At 29.2% G+C, this 18,170-nt stretch overlaps 1 protein-coding gene across 2 annotated transcripts in view; it reads right to left on the bottom strand.

Annotated features, from left to right (window-relative positions):
• Nucleotides 1-18,170, bottom strand: part of LOC131853837 (hemicentin-2-like) — a 59,105-nt gene that overhangs the window by 20,728 nt on the left and 20,207 nt on the right. For both annotated transcript variants that reach the window (XM_059204896.1, XM_059204903.1), the window contains exon 3: nt 8,185-8,420. In XM_059204896.1, the coding sequence (XP_059060879.1) occupies nt 8,185-8,420 (236 nt within the window). The remainder of the gene's footprint in view (nt 1-8,184; nt 8,421-18,170) is intronic.

The following is an 18,170-nucleotide window of genomic DNA, read 5'->3' as shown; positions in this document are numbered from 1 at the left end:
TACGATTAACAAAGGCCTTTAAATCTTTGATGATACTTTAGTACGCATTCCGATTACTGATAAAAGCGAATTCGAATCTAGCCATATCGAGCTGATGGCAGTATCTGTAGATATATTTTTCAACTTTGTAAATGTGGCGAATTTCCTTACATCACACAGCAACACCATTATCTAGTTATGATACTAATATTAATAATAGTTGCCATTCAGGACTGAACCGCCTACTTTTTAATTATACATATATATATGTAAATAGCTTCAACTGGTTTCATATCTTCACTATCCTTTATAGGAAGATCTAAGCAAGGTAATTATACCTTTTAAGTTCTGGTGAAAACATACTAGGTCTACCATTGATAAGAAAGAAGAAGACCACCCTTTACCACTGCTTGTACCAGATGAACACAATGCAATTAATAGTGGCCTATCATAGTCGCTAAACAAATAATACAAGGATAAATATATACAACACAAGAAGAAAAAGTGCAACATGAGCTTCATAAATTGATTGATTGGTCTAGAGCTGAATCTTTAAATATTTTCGACTAGTAGCGTATTTATTTCTAAAACTGAAACAGTGAAATATTAAAAGATATATTTTCTTGCAAAAATGTAGTTTTACATTGAAATATACTTGCATATCTAGAAGGTGACAAATATCTTATATGTACAAAACTTTTGGCGATGTTTTGAATTACTCATTCAGATTTTCCTTATACATGTAATAAAAATTACTGTTAGTAAACGCTGTATATATGTACTTTTACATTTTATATTGAGTACAATGTACCTATATACTGCAATGTACACTATACCTATATTAAACTTAAATGTGAAATAATAATGATAGTATATGTTTGGTAATGTACCCAATATCCTCCAAACACTCCTTTCAAATGTATTGATTTTAAGGAAACAGCATTCAGGATATTGTTAAACAGTATGCAAATTCAGATATTGCTTGCAGGCGGCGACCCATAGCGGGTCGTTTTAATAGTAGAAGCGTCAGAGCATTCAACTGGTGTAGGAAGGCGTTATATTAATTTAAAGCTAGTTATTAATCCTTGTAGTTCTAATTTTATCTTACACCAAAAAGACAGTATATTAAATTAAAATCTTACCTATTAACTAGTTACACTGATTCTTTTCTTTACTTTAATGATTAAACTTTAGTAGTTTTATTTCCAAACTATTCTCAGCAGCTAGTGCCGAATATTCCAATATATTCGGCTTAATATAATAAATAGGATTTCCCCTAAAATTTGTACCTATAAATAAATATACCTATAAGTAAATTTGTACCTAATAAAAAATGAAAACGGTCAAATGCCATCTGGATCCGTATATGAGTTCTGTTAAAAATCTTCATTTCTATATAATTATTCAATTAGATTCCTAAATTGGTCTTAATTATAAATTATTAAGATTATATCATATAAACATTTTAGGAATTGAAAAAATTATCATTACAATCAATGTAATTATTATTTTTAGTATGTTTTAGTATTTAGTAATTACAGCAAAAAATACTACCATGAGAATTTTAATTTTTCTGACGTATATGTCGTCATACTAATACGTCAAACATAATGAAACCGCTCCCTTTTCGTCGAAAGTTAATAATAGTGCAAGCAAATCAACTATGCCCATAAATACTAATAATTTTAGTTCTTCCCACACAAGCGTAATGTCATTAACATTAGACAAATGAAGCCAGTTTAACATACTCCCTGTTATTATAACTGTCGTCACCACAGATATCAAATGCAATAACTCAAAAATAAAAAAACATAGGGAATTACATAAAATAAATTAGGTACATAAAAATCTACTCTACATTTTAAATTATAAAGTCCATTTCCTAAATTTCTATTTTGATAATACAGGTTTCACGGGTGTACTGTGTACAACTGTGGATAAAGGGCGGATTCTTACTATTACTTTAACCTATATTATCTGATCTATATGTATGTAGTTAGATTTGATAACAGTGACCGGCACGTAACTTGATCATTAATGTGGATCATTACTGCGTAGGTGACATATGTTTGCTAAACCCTCCTATTATAGTAATGAATGGTAAAGGTGCAACAACTTACTTTATTCACACTGAGCAATTTTGTGATATGGGTTACTTGCATCACACATATTCATCTGTATTATCCTTAAGTTAGTATTGTAAATGCGAAGATCTGTCTTGCTGTCTGTTTAGTGCATTTTCATGAACAAACGACTGAACAGATCTTAATTAAATATATGATGATAGGTTTTATCATAGGCTATTGATTTATCAAAAAATAAACCGGAAGGGATATATTTATATAGGTACATTTGAAATTTTATATTTTCATAAATCAAGACTGCCCAATTTTGAAAACAATCTTATTACAATGTAATGGAATAGTAAAAAAAACTTTAAAGTATTACAATCATTTTAGAATAGTTATTTTATTACTCTACCGCCACATTCGTAATGTAAAATCATCTCAGATGAATGGGCAAGAAACACAGCTGCGGCTCTTTTATAACAAATGAAATAATTTTACAAGTTTTAAAGACTTTGTATGAATAACATTTTGTGACGTAAATATATGATATTGTATTTATAGTCTAGTTTGAAATTAATAAAATAAATATCTTAGTGGTTATTAAATGACGTGGATAGCAAAGTTTTATATTACCAGCATTTTGCAGAGAATATTTAGACCTGATTGCACTCATAGACTTCGAAGGTCTATAAGTCTATAATGTTTGATTACAGTTAATCCAAACATTATAAAATACAGTTTCAACCTATGCAATTTACGGAACATGATATTTGATAAAAAACAGAGTGCGAAAGAATAAACGTATTTGATATTAATATATACAAAATCAATCCTAATCGTCCAGTCCTATTACATATTTTATTTGAATAAATAACACAAAATAGGACAAAGGGTTATTATCTAAGACAAAATATTCTGAAGACAAAGGTGTCTTCAGAATATTTTGTCTTAGAATGTTTCGTGCTATATTTTCCAAATTCTTCCCAAAATACCCAAAAGCGAGAAGTTCACGACAATTTTAATTGAAATAAACTAATTGTGTTTAACGTAGTTTAATTAACCAACTGTTTGACAAAGTTAACTTCGGAATTATAAAAGAGGCTCTCATCTTAATTAAGTTGAGTAGCCTTTATTCGTTGTACGCCGGATTAAGGACCGCAATAAGCGATACGGTTTAGTCAAGTTTAATAAGTAAAATCAGTGCAAACGGATTTGCCATAATCAGATCAGAATAGTCCAAAGAGGAGGCGTTAAGAAACTCTAAAAAATCATGCATTTAAGGCATAATTTATGTCACTATTTACTTCTACATTTCACGAATTTAATAATTTCACTTCAGAAATTTAGTAGGTACTTATATAGTAGCAATACAGTTACAAATTATCAATATCATGTCTATCATATACTGTCTGCAACGCAAAACGGCTGCCAAAAGGTCATAAAAAAACTGACTCCAATATATCGACAAATATAATAATAATTCCCAGATGCAAACCTGAACAACTTAACTAGAAAACTCAAACAATACCTACCTATAATATTTTAGAATTTCATTTACAACGGGATCACATTATCATCCCGACTTGGTGACAGTGGAAAAATTCAAGGAGGAAAACCTTTAAAAATAAGTCAACATTGGTTGATAATGGACGATGTTATGAGTATGAATATGCATAAGAAATTATATTCTTGTATAGCTATGGAACATAGAGCTTCCTCCTTTTTTGTTGTCGGATACTTTTTCATACAGTTTTTACTAGGTTACAGTGATGTTAAATTTCATTATAAAGGTATAATACTATTTATATTTTATATTTCCCTCTAGGCAATACAAGTAGGACTGAAACCCAGAGTTGTACTACGTCAAAAAAAGCTTTGATGCCTGCCACCGAAGTCTGCCGGCTGGCATTGGTCCCCCCGGCAAAATTATCCGCATGTACAACAAAAAACGAGGAAAATGAACACGAACTAATACAAACTATGAACTTTTGGGTAGAATTAACATGGTTTGGAATAATATTTCTTTTCTTTTCATTTAATTATCCAACTTGCTATCTTCTGATAGAAAGTCGATAGGAGGACTATAAGAAGTTACGATGTGGAATGCAACATGATGAGTAGGCACAAGCTTCAATGTCAGACCGTTTTAATTTTTAAAAATGGAATTATGAAATGTTTTTTATTTAAAAATCTGGCACCAGGCAATAATACTTTTATTAATTATAATAAAATTTAGTATTAATTGGTATCTTTTGTTAAAACATGGCAGCAGACAAATTCATGTTTATAATCTCGGGTATATACCTGAATACAATTTGTATAACTTTATTTTACCATATGGTAAATTTCGGTTAGACATAATTATAATATATTTCTTAGACAGTAACTCCCCTCAGAGTTTAATGAACCGACAAAAAATTACTACAATAGAAACCATGTAAAATTATGGCCTAAATGATTCAAAGTTGAGTTTACTTTAGTTAGCTGAGTTTTTGGCCTACCTATAATATATAAAATAGGTTTTCATTTTAATTAATTAGAAAAGACTTTATTGTTTATTGTACGGTGTTACGTAAATTGCTGCAAATGATACAGACAGCTTTATAAATAAAGTTTCAAATTAAAAAAAAACTTTGTTGTGTAGAACAACAAAATTACAATAAAGGGTTTTATAAACAAGTTTTAGCGTCATTTTGATACGACAACAGTGTAGAAACAGATTCTTGAATAATCTAATCGAAATATAATCTATAATATACGGTCGACATTCGGTCATAGAAATGCAAATATATGGAACGTTTATGAATTCTAGTTATATGTGAAATATGCAATGTAAAAACAAATACCTGGACGGTATACACGTTCCATAAATTTTACCTTTATATTTACCTACTAACATTATAAAAGAGAGTGAGAGAACAGATTTTATTATGAGTAAAGTAAACTAACTTCGGATCCACCGCTCTTATTTGAGAAAGACGGTTCTCTAAAATATATTATTGCAGATGGACATGTACTATATATATACGTATTATATTATGAACACCTGCGAAGACCGGCTCTTCGCAGGCTAGAAACTAGCATTATGTACAGTAGAGTTGAAAAAATGTCTAGATTAACTACAGTGTTTTAGTACAAATTGTTTTATCAGTTTCAGATTTTTGGAATCATATGTTTGGTTTTGCTTGGGTATTTTTTTAATTGTGTGTACTACTTATTTGTACTTTTTACGAAATAAAATTACTCTACAGTAAAGTTATTACGCTAACCTTTAATTAACCTTGATTCATAGACCTCAGACATTAACAAGATTACTCTTTGTAGAGTTAAATAGAATATTAATTTATTCAAATAACCAAACATTTGATGTTAATATTGATAGTGAGTAATGCTATAGATATATATATTAAAGAAACCTATGTTTGTCAAACTAGCAACTACCTAAAGATTTCCTAATAAGCAAGACTTTTGTGAATTGGCACTAAAACTATAACTGTTTGTGCTTGTATCTAATGTTGTATTTTGGGAGTTTAAGATAATAAAAGGAAAAAGAAATATTCAGGGAACAGAGATTTGTTGGAGTATGTCAAGAAGTAAAAGACAAAATTGTCACGGAACAGGGCTCTATAAAAGGTTAAATATAAATTTAGAATATTTTTGATTAGCCAGTTACTACAGTTACGTATCTATTAAAAAGTTACTATACAAATATCTAAACAACGGTCTATTTACTTCCGGCATTAATTTTGTTTCATTTCTAATTAATTACATTTCAAATTTCTCTGAAATGTCAGGAAAGTTAAGTTATTAAATACATTCATTGTTGGATAATTTATTAATAATTAATATTTACCTTAGTTTTAATAAGATAGAATTGTGGGCGATAAATGAGTAGACTAGATACGAGATGATTTAAATAAGGAATAAAAAATGTTAAAAACATATAATATGGAGTTACAGTTTACCCGTGATCATGGCGGTTTAGACACTCCCGAAATATCAGGAACTCAATAAATATAAAACGTGGTAAAATCCCGTAATTTTTATTAATTATACATACATATACCTAACATGGATATGAACAGTAACAGTAAAAAGGTGGCAATAATAAATAATTACAATATAGTAGGTATGTGTATGGCATTATTTAATATGTGATAGCACACGTAACCCTATCCCATATATATATATCGTGATAAAAAAGGACAATTTTAAACAAGAACTGTGTGTTTAATTTCATTTAAATCTGACCCTAATTTTGCTACACCTTCTATTACTTATGGCAAAATAGATTTATCTACAGAACAGAAACAATGACTAGATACAACATGTTTTATTGAGAAGCACATACTAGATGATATAAAAAGTTCATAAAACAGAACAAGGTAGCGAACGAGCAGTCTATGTGTTGTTCGACTCATGCGTAGAACATAAATATTTTATTACCAAAACATACACATTTTCCAGGATTTTATATTCGAATGTGTACATTGATGCGATCAATTGTATGTTCTGTATTGATTATATATGTATATATATATATATATATATATATGTCTTGTATTTGTAGTCCGTAAATATTTTTAGAAGCATTACAATATTTTTTGTAGACTTATAGTGAATGAAAAATATTTTATACATCATGCTACTCATGCATAATAGTTTTTGTTTGAGTTAGTACAGAAGACATGAGTATAGGTTTGTTTTGCCTTCTTTGTGTCTGTCAGAAGGCAACAATAGTTAGATATAGTATATAGAGTAACAAATGTTTTATTAATAAAATAACTCATTTCATTCACAATTAAATTAAAATTACTCAGTAAAATTATTGTAATCCTATATAAATATTGGATCTATTTATGAATTGAAAATCAGCGAATGAACCGAGCAGTAATCGTTATTATACTTACCTACATGTCATTAAATAGATAGAGATGTCTTTGTGGCAGGGAAGCGTCATTTTTCATTAAAATTAATGGCTTTTTATCTCGGCTCTCTTGAAAAGTTTATATATAGGTACAAACCGAGACGCGTTCGCGTTCGCGTTCGATAAAGTAATTACTTAATGTAAAGTCACTTAAGCTCCCCATCCTAATATAAACTCTTGGATTTTTTACTTAAATAAAGACATTTCTTGGATTGTGTTCTTGTTATACTTACCTTTGGGTATTGTAGTAGAGATTGAACGATTTCCCTTATATCAAAAGTAGGACGATCATATTGATGTTCCTTTTTTTAAATAAATTCTTTAATTATGTAGGTAGTTCCTACATATCCTTTAAGTAACTTCTGTTTTATTTCAGTAAAAACTTAACCTTGTTATTATACGTGTACGCAAAATTTTACTAAGGAATAACAAAATCCCTTGTTTTGAAATGTATTACAGTGTGTTTTTGTTGTCCGTCTTGGACGCCGTTACGCGGTTGAAGTCCAAAAGAAGTACGAGCATCGGAGCATAAACAAGATACATGATTGATTCTTAACCTTTTTTTTTAATTTCCTATTTAGTATCATCTGTACATTCATATTATCAGCTATACTCAGTACATAATTCTCTTAGTTGTATAAATAAGTTCAAACAAATTTCGGTAGGAAAAGTCAATAAGTGAGTAAGTGCTGTCTGTTGCAATCTTTTGTTGGACAATCTAGCGGTATTAGTTGGATAAAATTGCTGAAAGCTATCAACATTCATATCGCTGTTCTCCAGTCCGTTGATGACTACCACAAGTGCAATTAGTCGAAATATTGAGATATTTTAATTCATCATAAAATTATTCGCATAAAGACCTGATTACATGATTAATGTTGATGCTTGTACTTAATTTTTATCTTCTGTCTGACATAAGCAGTGAACTCTAATTACTCGACTCGACAATAAATGTACATTGACGTACTGAAATACATTGTATATATTACAAATTTAAATATGAAACTGGAAGAAAATCTTACATAGTAGACAGTTGTAAAAGTTTTATGGTCTGGGTGTTTTCTATGTGCCGATATATCTGAGCACGTTTATCAATTGTTTAGTAGTGCAAGTTACGAACTAGATGGTGCTGTGTGATATATTAATTAATAACAATAAACGCTTAATGGTATAGTCTTCGAAATAAATATAAACAATTAAATTACTCACCGCACGATCAGCCAAATTCTTCACTCTGCAGTGCAAATAAGCTGGTTGCCCCACGGCTGCAGTGTAGTCACGTTTAGTGGCATTATCGAAGTATGGCTGCCCCATGTTCTCTGTGGAGACCGTCGCATTAATGTCCGTCATGAAGGTGAGTTCACTGGGCATGACAGTACCACCACTGGGCAGAATAACGCCACCGATAGTGTCCCCACTGGTACCACCTCCACCAGCCGACATTCCTGAAAGTAATGCCACAAATAAGTATTCATATCATGTAGTATCAACAGTAATCAATTCTTATTTGTACGACTGTAATTTTGTGATATAACTAATGTTCGAAACTAAACTAAGGGTTAGATTAATAAAACGATATTTTTGTAAATTCGTCAATACTTAATTCTTATTAAAGATACTGGTATTACTGAAATGTATATGCTTATCAACAGGGCGGCTGGAGGGTGTAAGGTTTCATTGCAGGTTTCCTTCTCTACCAACATTATTGAGGTAACAAAGCACAATGCACAGGTGTATTGTATTTTGTTGCCGTAATGTATATTACAATATCCCAAGAAAAATAATTGGTGACAGTAATACAGTATAGTATACCTACATACATTATTGTAGTTCTCTGTTATCGCAAAAAGATATAGATATGTGTAAATGGTAATATCAAAATTTATAATACAAATATTAGAAAAAACTTACTACATATCAGCTTGATATAGCTGGTATGTGATAAGTTTCTTCTAATTTTTGTATACTTGGTGTATACAAAAATTAAAAATAGGTTAATAATTAAGTACATTAATCAGACAAAGTAAATCTTTCGTTACGTAATCTTTTATCGGTTATTGTACAAGGTTCATTTCTAACTACAACGGAAAAATAGCTTCTAAATACATTGTTCTTGGTTTCTTATTTGAAATATTCATATCTGACCTACTATTTCCATAGAGAGGGAAATACAAATATTTGTAAGACAAATCTTATTGTATTTGCATTCATATATGACTGAATAGACAAATATGGGGTTACGGATCTCTGTTTGTTACGAAGTTACATCCAAAAGCATTTGCTTTTAGATAGAGTTGGTTAAATTGTTGATAAATATTATACACATATTATTTATTGAGCACAATTTAAGTTAATATGAAGAAAGAGTGCAAAAAGATATTTTTTTTATAATAATACTTAAAACATTTAGATACATATACTCACAATTTATATTTTCTATTTGTAATTAGGAGTCTATAACTATATAATTTAAAATTACAATTATTTATGATATTTTTTTCTGACATATACATAAGTAAGTTTTCTTTATATAATAGGCTAACTCGGGCTATTAAGATTTTTAAGTAAACTAGTATTTAAAAGTCAATGCATTATTTTCTCAATTTATCAGTTCACATCGCAAGCTTATATTATGGTAACAAAAAATCACAATCTGCATTTAATATACCACAACAATAATAAATATAGACCCTGTACAAATAAATAAATTAAGATATGTAATAATAATAGAAGTTTATTTTTAATAGGAAAATGTAAAATATTATATTAATACATATTATCTTTCCTGGAGACACGTATTACTCCAAATTTTTATTTAACAATGAACTTGTTTAGTTCTCTTTTCATTCTATCGGATGTAATGACAGTTCTTGCTGTCAGCGGTGTCATGTAGACGCTTCTCAAACTGAGAAGGCAATTTGTCACTCGTTCGAGCCGTGTTTTTTCTATGGCTGACATTGACCTCTCCCAATAGGTTTGCCGTTTGCCGGTAGGGTCCTCTTGAAATGTTCACCCCTACTCGTGGCCATCGTCCATCATCTTGACAGGTGCCAATAACATTAACTTTTTCTTTTATCACGGTGAAAATTATAAGACGATGACGTAGTGCCAATTTATATCTCATTTCGCAAAATATTATCTTTATTCTTGTCTGCTTTTTTAATATTCTTTTTTCATAAAATCAGTATATAGTTTCCAAATTATAATATTCTCTATAACACCAGAAGTTCTAACTTTTCTTAAAACATACAAAGATATTCATGCAGATTTCAAATTGGTATTTTAAAACTATTACCTACGTAAATTGCAATAATTTGTCACGTCAGTTCTTTACAAATCTACTTTCAATTTTACAGTCAGATTTCAAAATTCTATGTTAAAAGTATATTGAGGTAATAAAACAGTCATCCTAAATTTAATTCATGTACACTATTCTTTCAGATTTGAGAAAAATATTATTATTATTTATTTTAAGTAAGTACTTCTTTAGTAACTACCTCCTTGTGGCTGGTCATCCCAACCTTTTCTATATATTTTAATAAAGAATAAGAAATTACTACGTCATTATTATTTCCATACTATACTTAAGATTTAATGTGATCACTAGTGACCAGACAGCCATCTGGTCGTCTACAATATCATATGATATTAAAAGTTAGTCGGTAATTTAACTATGGAACGTTTATGGAGTATTAGGTAAAATATAAGGTTAACTACACTAATGTTGGTATATATAATTTATATTATTATATAATTTATTTATATTAAAGCGAATTTGTTAACAAAGCTATTATTGTTATTATTATAAATTTTATAATTTTCCTTATATCTACATACATAGTTATATATAACTTCTATAGTGTTGTAGCCAGTTGATAGCTACTATAACAACAAAATGTTATTCGATCAAATCCGATTCAATATGATAATCTAATATCCCCTATTACACATCTTAATATATTGAACGAAGTTCATAAAACTAATGTAAGAAGATAGGTCCTTTGTCCTTGGTCCTAGATGATAATACGTACCCGTATTATCATCGATATTTTTAGAAAAACACATTTCCACTACATCACTAATTATTTTCTATGCTACCCGACCCATAAACTGACACATGCATCCTACGCATTTTTGTTATATAAATTTTATTTATAATTGCAAGTACCCTTTAACGGCAGAGTATAGGTTTAACGATCGCTGAATATATTGTAAATAACTCCTTTGATATGCGACCCCGACTGCGACTTTTGGATTTTAAAGGTCTGACATTATCTTATAAACCAAGAATTTACACAATCTAATTTAATACAGTACATTTCACAAAAAGTATGTTTTAAATAAAAAAAACATAATATATATTTAAAAAATAAAAAGAAGTAACATTTACCATGATGTGAAAAAACCGTTTTGTGTTTATCAACCGATATACTGAATTTACACTGATATCTGAGACACGAATATACAAACATACATATCAGCAATAATAAATATATAATCAAATACAATCTATATTTTTATCCAGTACTTAGTTTACTTAGAGAAAATCCTCATGGAGACCCACCCTTCGGGGAGGCAAATGGGTTTCGTTAGACTCCTACTCACTACCTAATAACATACCTAGAGAAACTGATTAGGTCAAATCAAGTGATGTAGGTGTAATAAAGTTCCAATAATTATTGTCTACAATAAGTCCATAATACTAACATAGAACTTATAATAGTATACTATATAATTGAGTTTTCGCAAACTTTCGTCTCCTATCATCCTTCCATATTCTATTTCAGATAAACTATAGCCTATGTTCATGCTCGCGATACAATTCATCTTTACGTCTTTCATTAAGATCTGTCGAAGCACTTAGGCGTGAAAAAGTAACAGATAGACAGACTCGCTTTTGTATTTATAATGTGTAACATGCATATATTAGGTATTGTTGTACTATTCAGTATTCTTATTGTTACATGAAATTCCTCATTCATGCTTCAGTTAGTACTTATTGTAATCATTGCAATTTTAATAAGATTACTGGTATGCGACGAGCTCTTAAGAAATACCGCCGACATCTGTAACATGCATTCCCACCGGTATAATCCCGACATACACATTATTACTGCTGTGGATTGAGTTTAATTTATTTTGATGCGGGCAACTGGCAACAAAAATTTAATTTATTATGTTTGAACTCAGACTGGCAATAATATATAACTGTATAACTTTTTTTATTTGTAAACTATCTGAAATGATACATTCACCCAGTACAGCCTTCTACAATACACTAGTGAAATTATAACGCAAATCAGTTCAACCGTTTCTGAGATTGGCGTGCACAAATGATCAAACAAATAGACAAATTTTAACAATAATTATTTTCGGTTCTATTCCGTTATTAATGTTTCTGTATAATAGTTTTTCTTATATATGTTTCATGTACAGATAGTAGTACAAAACGTCTCCGTGGGTATGCCGCAGCAGCCAAGAAACTTTCATTATTTGCTGTGTAGGGTGCGAAGAAGGGTGTTCGGTTATAGGGTGCGATTAGATAGTAAAATTATCGGATAGGAGGCACAACATCATAGTTATATAAAATTGACAATGTAATAGTGGTATGACATGATAACGGAATGTCTGTAGTGCCATTTAAGTGTTCGTATGTAAAACTCAGCATGATTGCTATTCCAAATATATATCGGAATTATAAATTCAATATATCCTATCACAAGTGTTTAATTATGCTTACAAGGAGATTCTTAAGGAAATATATAAATAGGAATATGTGATTGTTGATATGCAAAAAAAAAAAAAAAAATGTAAAACATACAATGAAATAAATTATTATTATAAATTATTATTATAATATACCTCGGCTACTTAATCGAACATCGTAAGTAATAATAGTGTATAATAGTATATAGATACGATAACGATTAGTGGGATATATACAATTTATTGATTCTAAAAGGAAAACACAAAGTCCTGTATAAATATAAACAAATTATCCCAAACTAATTTACAAAGGTAATTTCAAATTGAGTGAGGGTGAAACCCAAGAGAGATAAAAGGGAGCTGTCGTAACCGTTCAATATACATTGATTAAAGCGAAATGCAGTTCTGAATAGTTAAACACGATAGCAAATAATTGTTGGCAACTTGTGATAATAACCAATATAACTGGGTCGTCTATTGCTAAACTAATTTTGTACCTGTTATCTCTCTTATAACTTATGTTGTTTAAAGTGTTTCTAATAATAATGTGTTAGCGATTTATAACTTCAGCTGCAAACTAACTTTGGAAATTACTTTATACGATTTATGATTAAACAATCATTTTATTTTATCAATGTTCGTTCTCTAAGCACTCTTAAAACTATAGATCAGATTGTAATAAAAATTTGGTGATATTTTGAAAGGAGAATGAATGATATAACGAGTACAATTTCTAAATATATATATATATATGTATACAGTTTGTATTAAATAAACAGATAGAGTTGCTAGGGGAATTACCAACAGTCTATATAGTGTTAAACGTAAAATAAAGTAACAGTTGGCTGAGCACATTCAAATGCCATGTATCCTACCATACAGAATTTAAATATGATCAGCCAACTGATTGCGGATTTGAGGGCGAGTTTGGTTTTTAATTTGGTTGGGTACTAGAATTTATTACAAATATATATTTTTTATAATTCCATATAATTAGAGAATAAAATAGTAATTCTGATTAATAAAAATAAATTATGAATACAAATATGTAATGTGAAGCCGTCGTCAACAAATACAGGCAGTATGCTAAACCTCTAAGTCACCAAGTTCGTCAGTATAAGTTAGCGGTCAAATTCAGAATAGTAAAATAACAAGTATTGCCCACCTCTTTTAATAATACATAGATATTTATATATTCATTTCTACTTTAATAAATCCATGAAAATTTTCAGATATCTATCATAATAAATATGTCCTACCTTCGTCATTTATATGTCACTTAGTACCAATTTTGCTTCTTTGGGTCAAAGTACATTACATTAGTCATTCAGGAAGCTTGTACAAAATTTATCACTATAAATGAAATATAGCCTTAAGCCATCTATGTACATAGGTACATAATATAGTATTCTACTGCATTTTTTTTCCAATGACAATAATATTAAACCATTGGAAATTCCTTTATGTCTACATATGTTATATAAATACCTACATCGTATAAAAAAATATAGTAATTTGTATTTTGCGACATTCTTTTATCTGATTTAGGCACGTGAGTAGTTTGAAGTTTCCGACCTGCTTCAGAATTATAAGTATAAATAAAAACCAAAAATGTCGTTTTTATTTATACTTATAATTCTGACGTGAAATAAAGCAAAAATTAGTTAATTCTTTTATTAATGTTTATGGCTGCCATATACGTGTATGGCTACCTACAGGTAATTCAACTACTTTAGGAAGATTGTACTATTATATATTATCTCTGAAAAAAAAATAAGAGTAATGTAATTATTATCCTTGATTATAACTGCAATAAAACATATTAATATGTAATATGCGATTACTGCATATTTGTAGGTGTATATGCTACGACTGCTATTTACGAAGCTTATTATAATTGAATTAGTTTCTTTTATGTAGAATGAGACGACATATTAATATGTATGTAATACGCATTACCTTTGGCATTTATACACTGATTAATGTAAATAAACTTGAAGGTACATTTTGAAATATTTGTATGCATAAAGAGAGAGAGAAGTATACTAAGATAAGTAATTTGTATTCTTAGTAGTAGAATGTAGTGTATATGTCAGAAACTATTTTCTATTTAAAGATTCGTACCTAAGTATGTTACAGTATCTATAACATTTTTATATAATAAACCAGAACTATCCCCATATCGACAATGTTATAAGTAATAAATAGTAGATTATTAAAGCAGTTTTTTTTTATAATTCATATAGTAAATATCTCGATATTCTCCCCTGTATTCTCCCCTCCGATGGATCCATTGTCCAATTCACACGGGGATTGAAATTACGATGGCCTGAGCCAAGGTACGTACCCCTAGAGATGCCCTCAGACTAATGTCTTATCCATCAGGCGGGAGTTGGTTTTCAGCCGCTCCAAAAGTCCTTCCGAGGGTTTGTAGTGCGTCTAATCTGTTCAAAACCTATGTTAGAGTAAGAAGCTCAATGTTAATAAGTTATATAATATATTGAATATAAAAATTTTCAGCAGGAACTATACGAGGAGGAACTGGAATATGTAAGGTAAAACACTCTACTACGGAGGAATTATAATCACATTAAATATTATGGGTTTGGTTTAACAGAGCGACACGTAGAAAATCCCGTTTAACGAAGTGGGGCAAATCTGTTCAGTGCATCTGTATTAGTTCACAAAATACGGAGAGCAACCAATCAAAAACTCTATTCGTGCGTGATAGATTAGATACTTGAATTTATGAATATAGAGTTCAAATCTACTCAGCTGAATGCCACAAGAGACCGTGCGTCTATTACGAACTATGGTGTAATTTCTATGAAAGCTGCATTACAATTCTATAAAGCCTATATACAGATAGCAATGGTAGGTTCTTCAATTTCTTGTAAGAACAGTATTTTTTAAGGCATTCATTTTATCATTTCACGCCTGCCTCATATCAAAACTATGTGTATGTATATAACATTGAATGGTTATAATACCATCATCGGTAAAAGAATTAAGTAAAGGGATATATAGCATATTTAATTATAACAAACTGTATTAACTCACAAATTGTAAATTTCATGAAATGAGCTTTAAAATTTAGACTGTTATGTTGATTTCTCGGATTTTCAAATTTTGCGACATGATGCAATTTGTCATTAGGCCTGTAATAATGCAATTCATTACTAAAGTATATTTTACTGGCATTTAACATCCATCCATGCTCTCATATGGCCATTAGTTTAATTAGGATTAATCAGTGTTAATCTGGCTTACTCTCAAAGGAGTACAAGGTTGATTTCCAACACAGGGTTTACAGGAAGGCGAATGAATGTTACACAACCAGAAGGTCTAATATACACAATAGTAAATTTCGTCTATAGGTCCAGACATTCTCGAATAGAAACTTAATGCCTTGAGAACCTATAGGCTTTTAATTTTCAGTGGATAAACTTCATTTAATTTTTCATACATCTTTTCTATACATTGCTTTTCAACAATCAGATGAAATAATAAAATTGTATTAAAAATAACACGATCGAATATAAATTTATATATTTACAAATGAATACGTGTTAATTATTATAAATAAATTTAAAATAATTTATGTAAAAATCTTTTCATTCGTTGATCAATTACTTTCATTTAGCATTGTAATTACAACCTTAACGCTTTCAAATAAAAATATAGTGATTGCAAAGTTCAATTCTAAATTGGTTGTAAAAACAATGACAAATAAAAGTAACCGATCAAAGAATAAAAGGGAAAAAGTTACATTAATTTTGGTCTAAATGTTACAAAGAAAACTCAATAACAAAAGTAAAATAAAGAAAAAAGAATAAAAAGAAAATAACAAGGATTGTTATTTGCCAAAAGCTCTCCTCTTAGCATAAGCTAGCTGCGGCATATATCGCAGCAGCGCCTTAAAGGCTTCTTTGTCGTGACATTAGTATAAATTAAGGATGGTAAAGTCTCGGCCACACTGCCAATGATTGAGCAATAAGGAAAATTTACTACGATAAGTACATTCAATTTTAATATCTCAGTTAGATATGTTATGTAAACAAATATAAAGATAGATAGAATATACTTTATTTGCAACATACAGTAAAGAAGAAGCACAAACAATATAACAACTGATTTTATCACGGTTAGTTTTCTTTTTAAAACAAATACTTCTTATTTAATAGTAAATTATATATTTAGTAGTAAATAATTTTAATACATTATACATTTGATTTATAAACATATTGTGACCAAACTGGATATCAATTTGTTCATACAGAAACAGTTAATTAAATTTGTATTTCTATATAAATGTACTATATTAGTGTTATAATACGTAAATAATATATATATAAATGTGGCACTGCCTTTGATAGAACTTAACTGAAATTGAATGAAAGTAGACAAACTTATCATTGTCCGTTATTTTTTAACTTACAACCTCAATCATCTGTCTGTTAAAACTTGTAAGAACACTGGACAATAAGTAAAAAATATCTTAGTAAAAATGAAATTCATAATTACCACAATTAAATGTAAAAAGAGTAATTTTATACACCAAAGTCGTTTTAATCCAATTAATGTGAAACGCAACAAATTAATTATGTTGTCTAAGTCATAATGGACGCCATAATCTACGAGAAACAAGCCGCTTTAAGGGTTTGATGGACGTAGCTGACCCGGGATTTTGTGTTACTTGATAAATAATTATTGGACTTCTATAAATACATAGTATAAGTCAAAGTCGCCATTTTCATCTTTCTGTACCCGCTCCGCTTATAGCGATTTTTCCTTCCGATAGGTTTATATACGCGTATATTGAATTATATCACCTCCGTTACAATTTAAGAAAGTGCGAATCCGCTGTGTGTCGTTAGTGAAATGATAAAATTAAAGTTTTTTTTCATTTTGTATCTGTTATAAATTTTACAATGTCTTGAAATTAAAATTCCCCATACATACAAATATACATGATGCAAATAATTTTGAAATATAATAATATTGTTATATTCTTTTCCCAATTCCTATATCAATCGAACATTTCATTACCCACTAGGAATGAAGTAATATATTACCCACTATTTGGAATGAAAAATAATCTACATATATAGTTAAGTATTAATTAATTCTAATGTATATTATATAAACTGAAACAGATAATAATATAAAATAAATTGCGAATAGAATATAATATAGAGTAAAATAATTTTTGGAATTACGTATAAATAAAACGTAATAATTTAATAAATAATACACATACACTCACACACCTGCAAAAACAATCCATTTTGTAATAATTTAAATATAATACTTTTCTAATTTTTCTGCTCTATTTGTGATCAAAATAATCTACATATATAGTTAAGTAATAATGTCAATATAAAAATGAAATGTAGCAGATTCTGTTAAGTAAACCAGAATCATTCATATTAGCTTTTATGTATGTAATACCTAATAATACATATCCACATAAAAAGGTTACTTCTGTA

This window comes from Achroia grisella, unplaced genomic scaffold, assembly GCF_030625045.1.
Source record: "Achroia grisella isolate CSIRO2021 unplaced genomic scaffold, CSIRO_AGI_Agris_v1 utg1186, whole genome shotgun sequence".
Lineage (NCBI taxonomy): Eukaryota > Metazoa > Arthropoda > Insecta > Lepidoptera > Pyralidae > Achroia > Achroia grisella.
The sequence above is the reverse complement of the archived record's forward strand: the minus strand, read 5'-3'. Positions and strand labels throughout refer to the sequence as shown.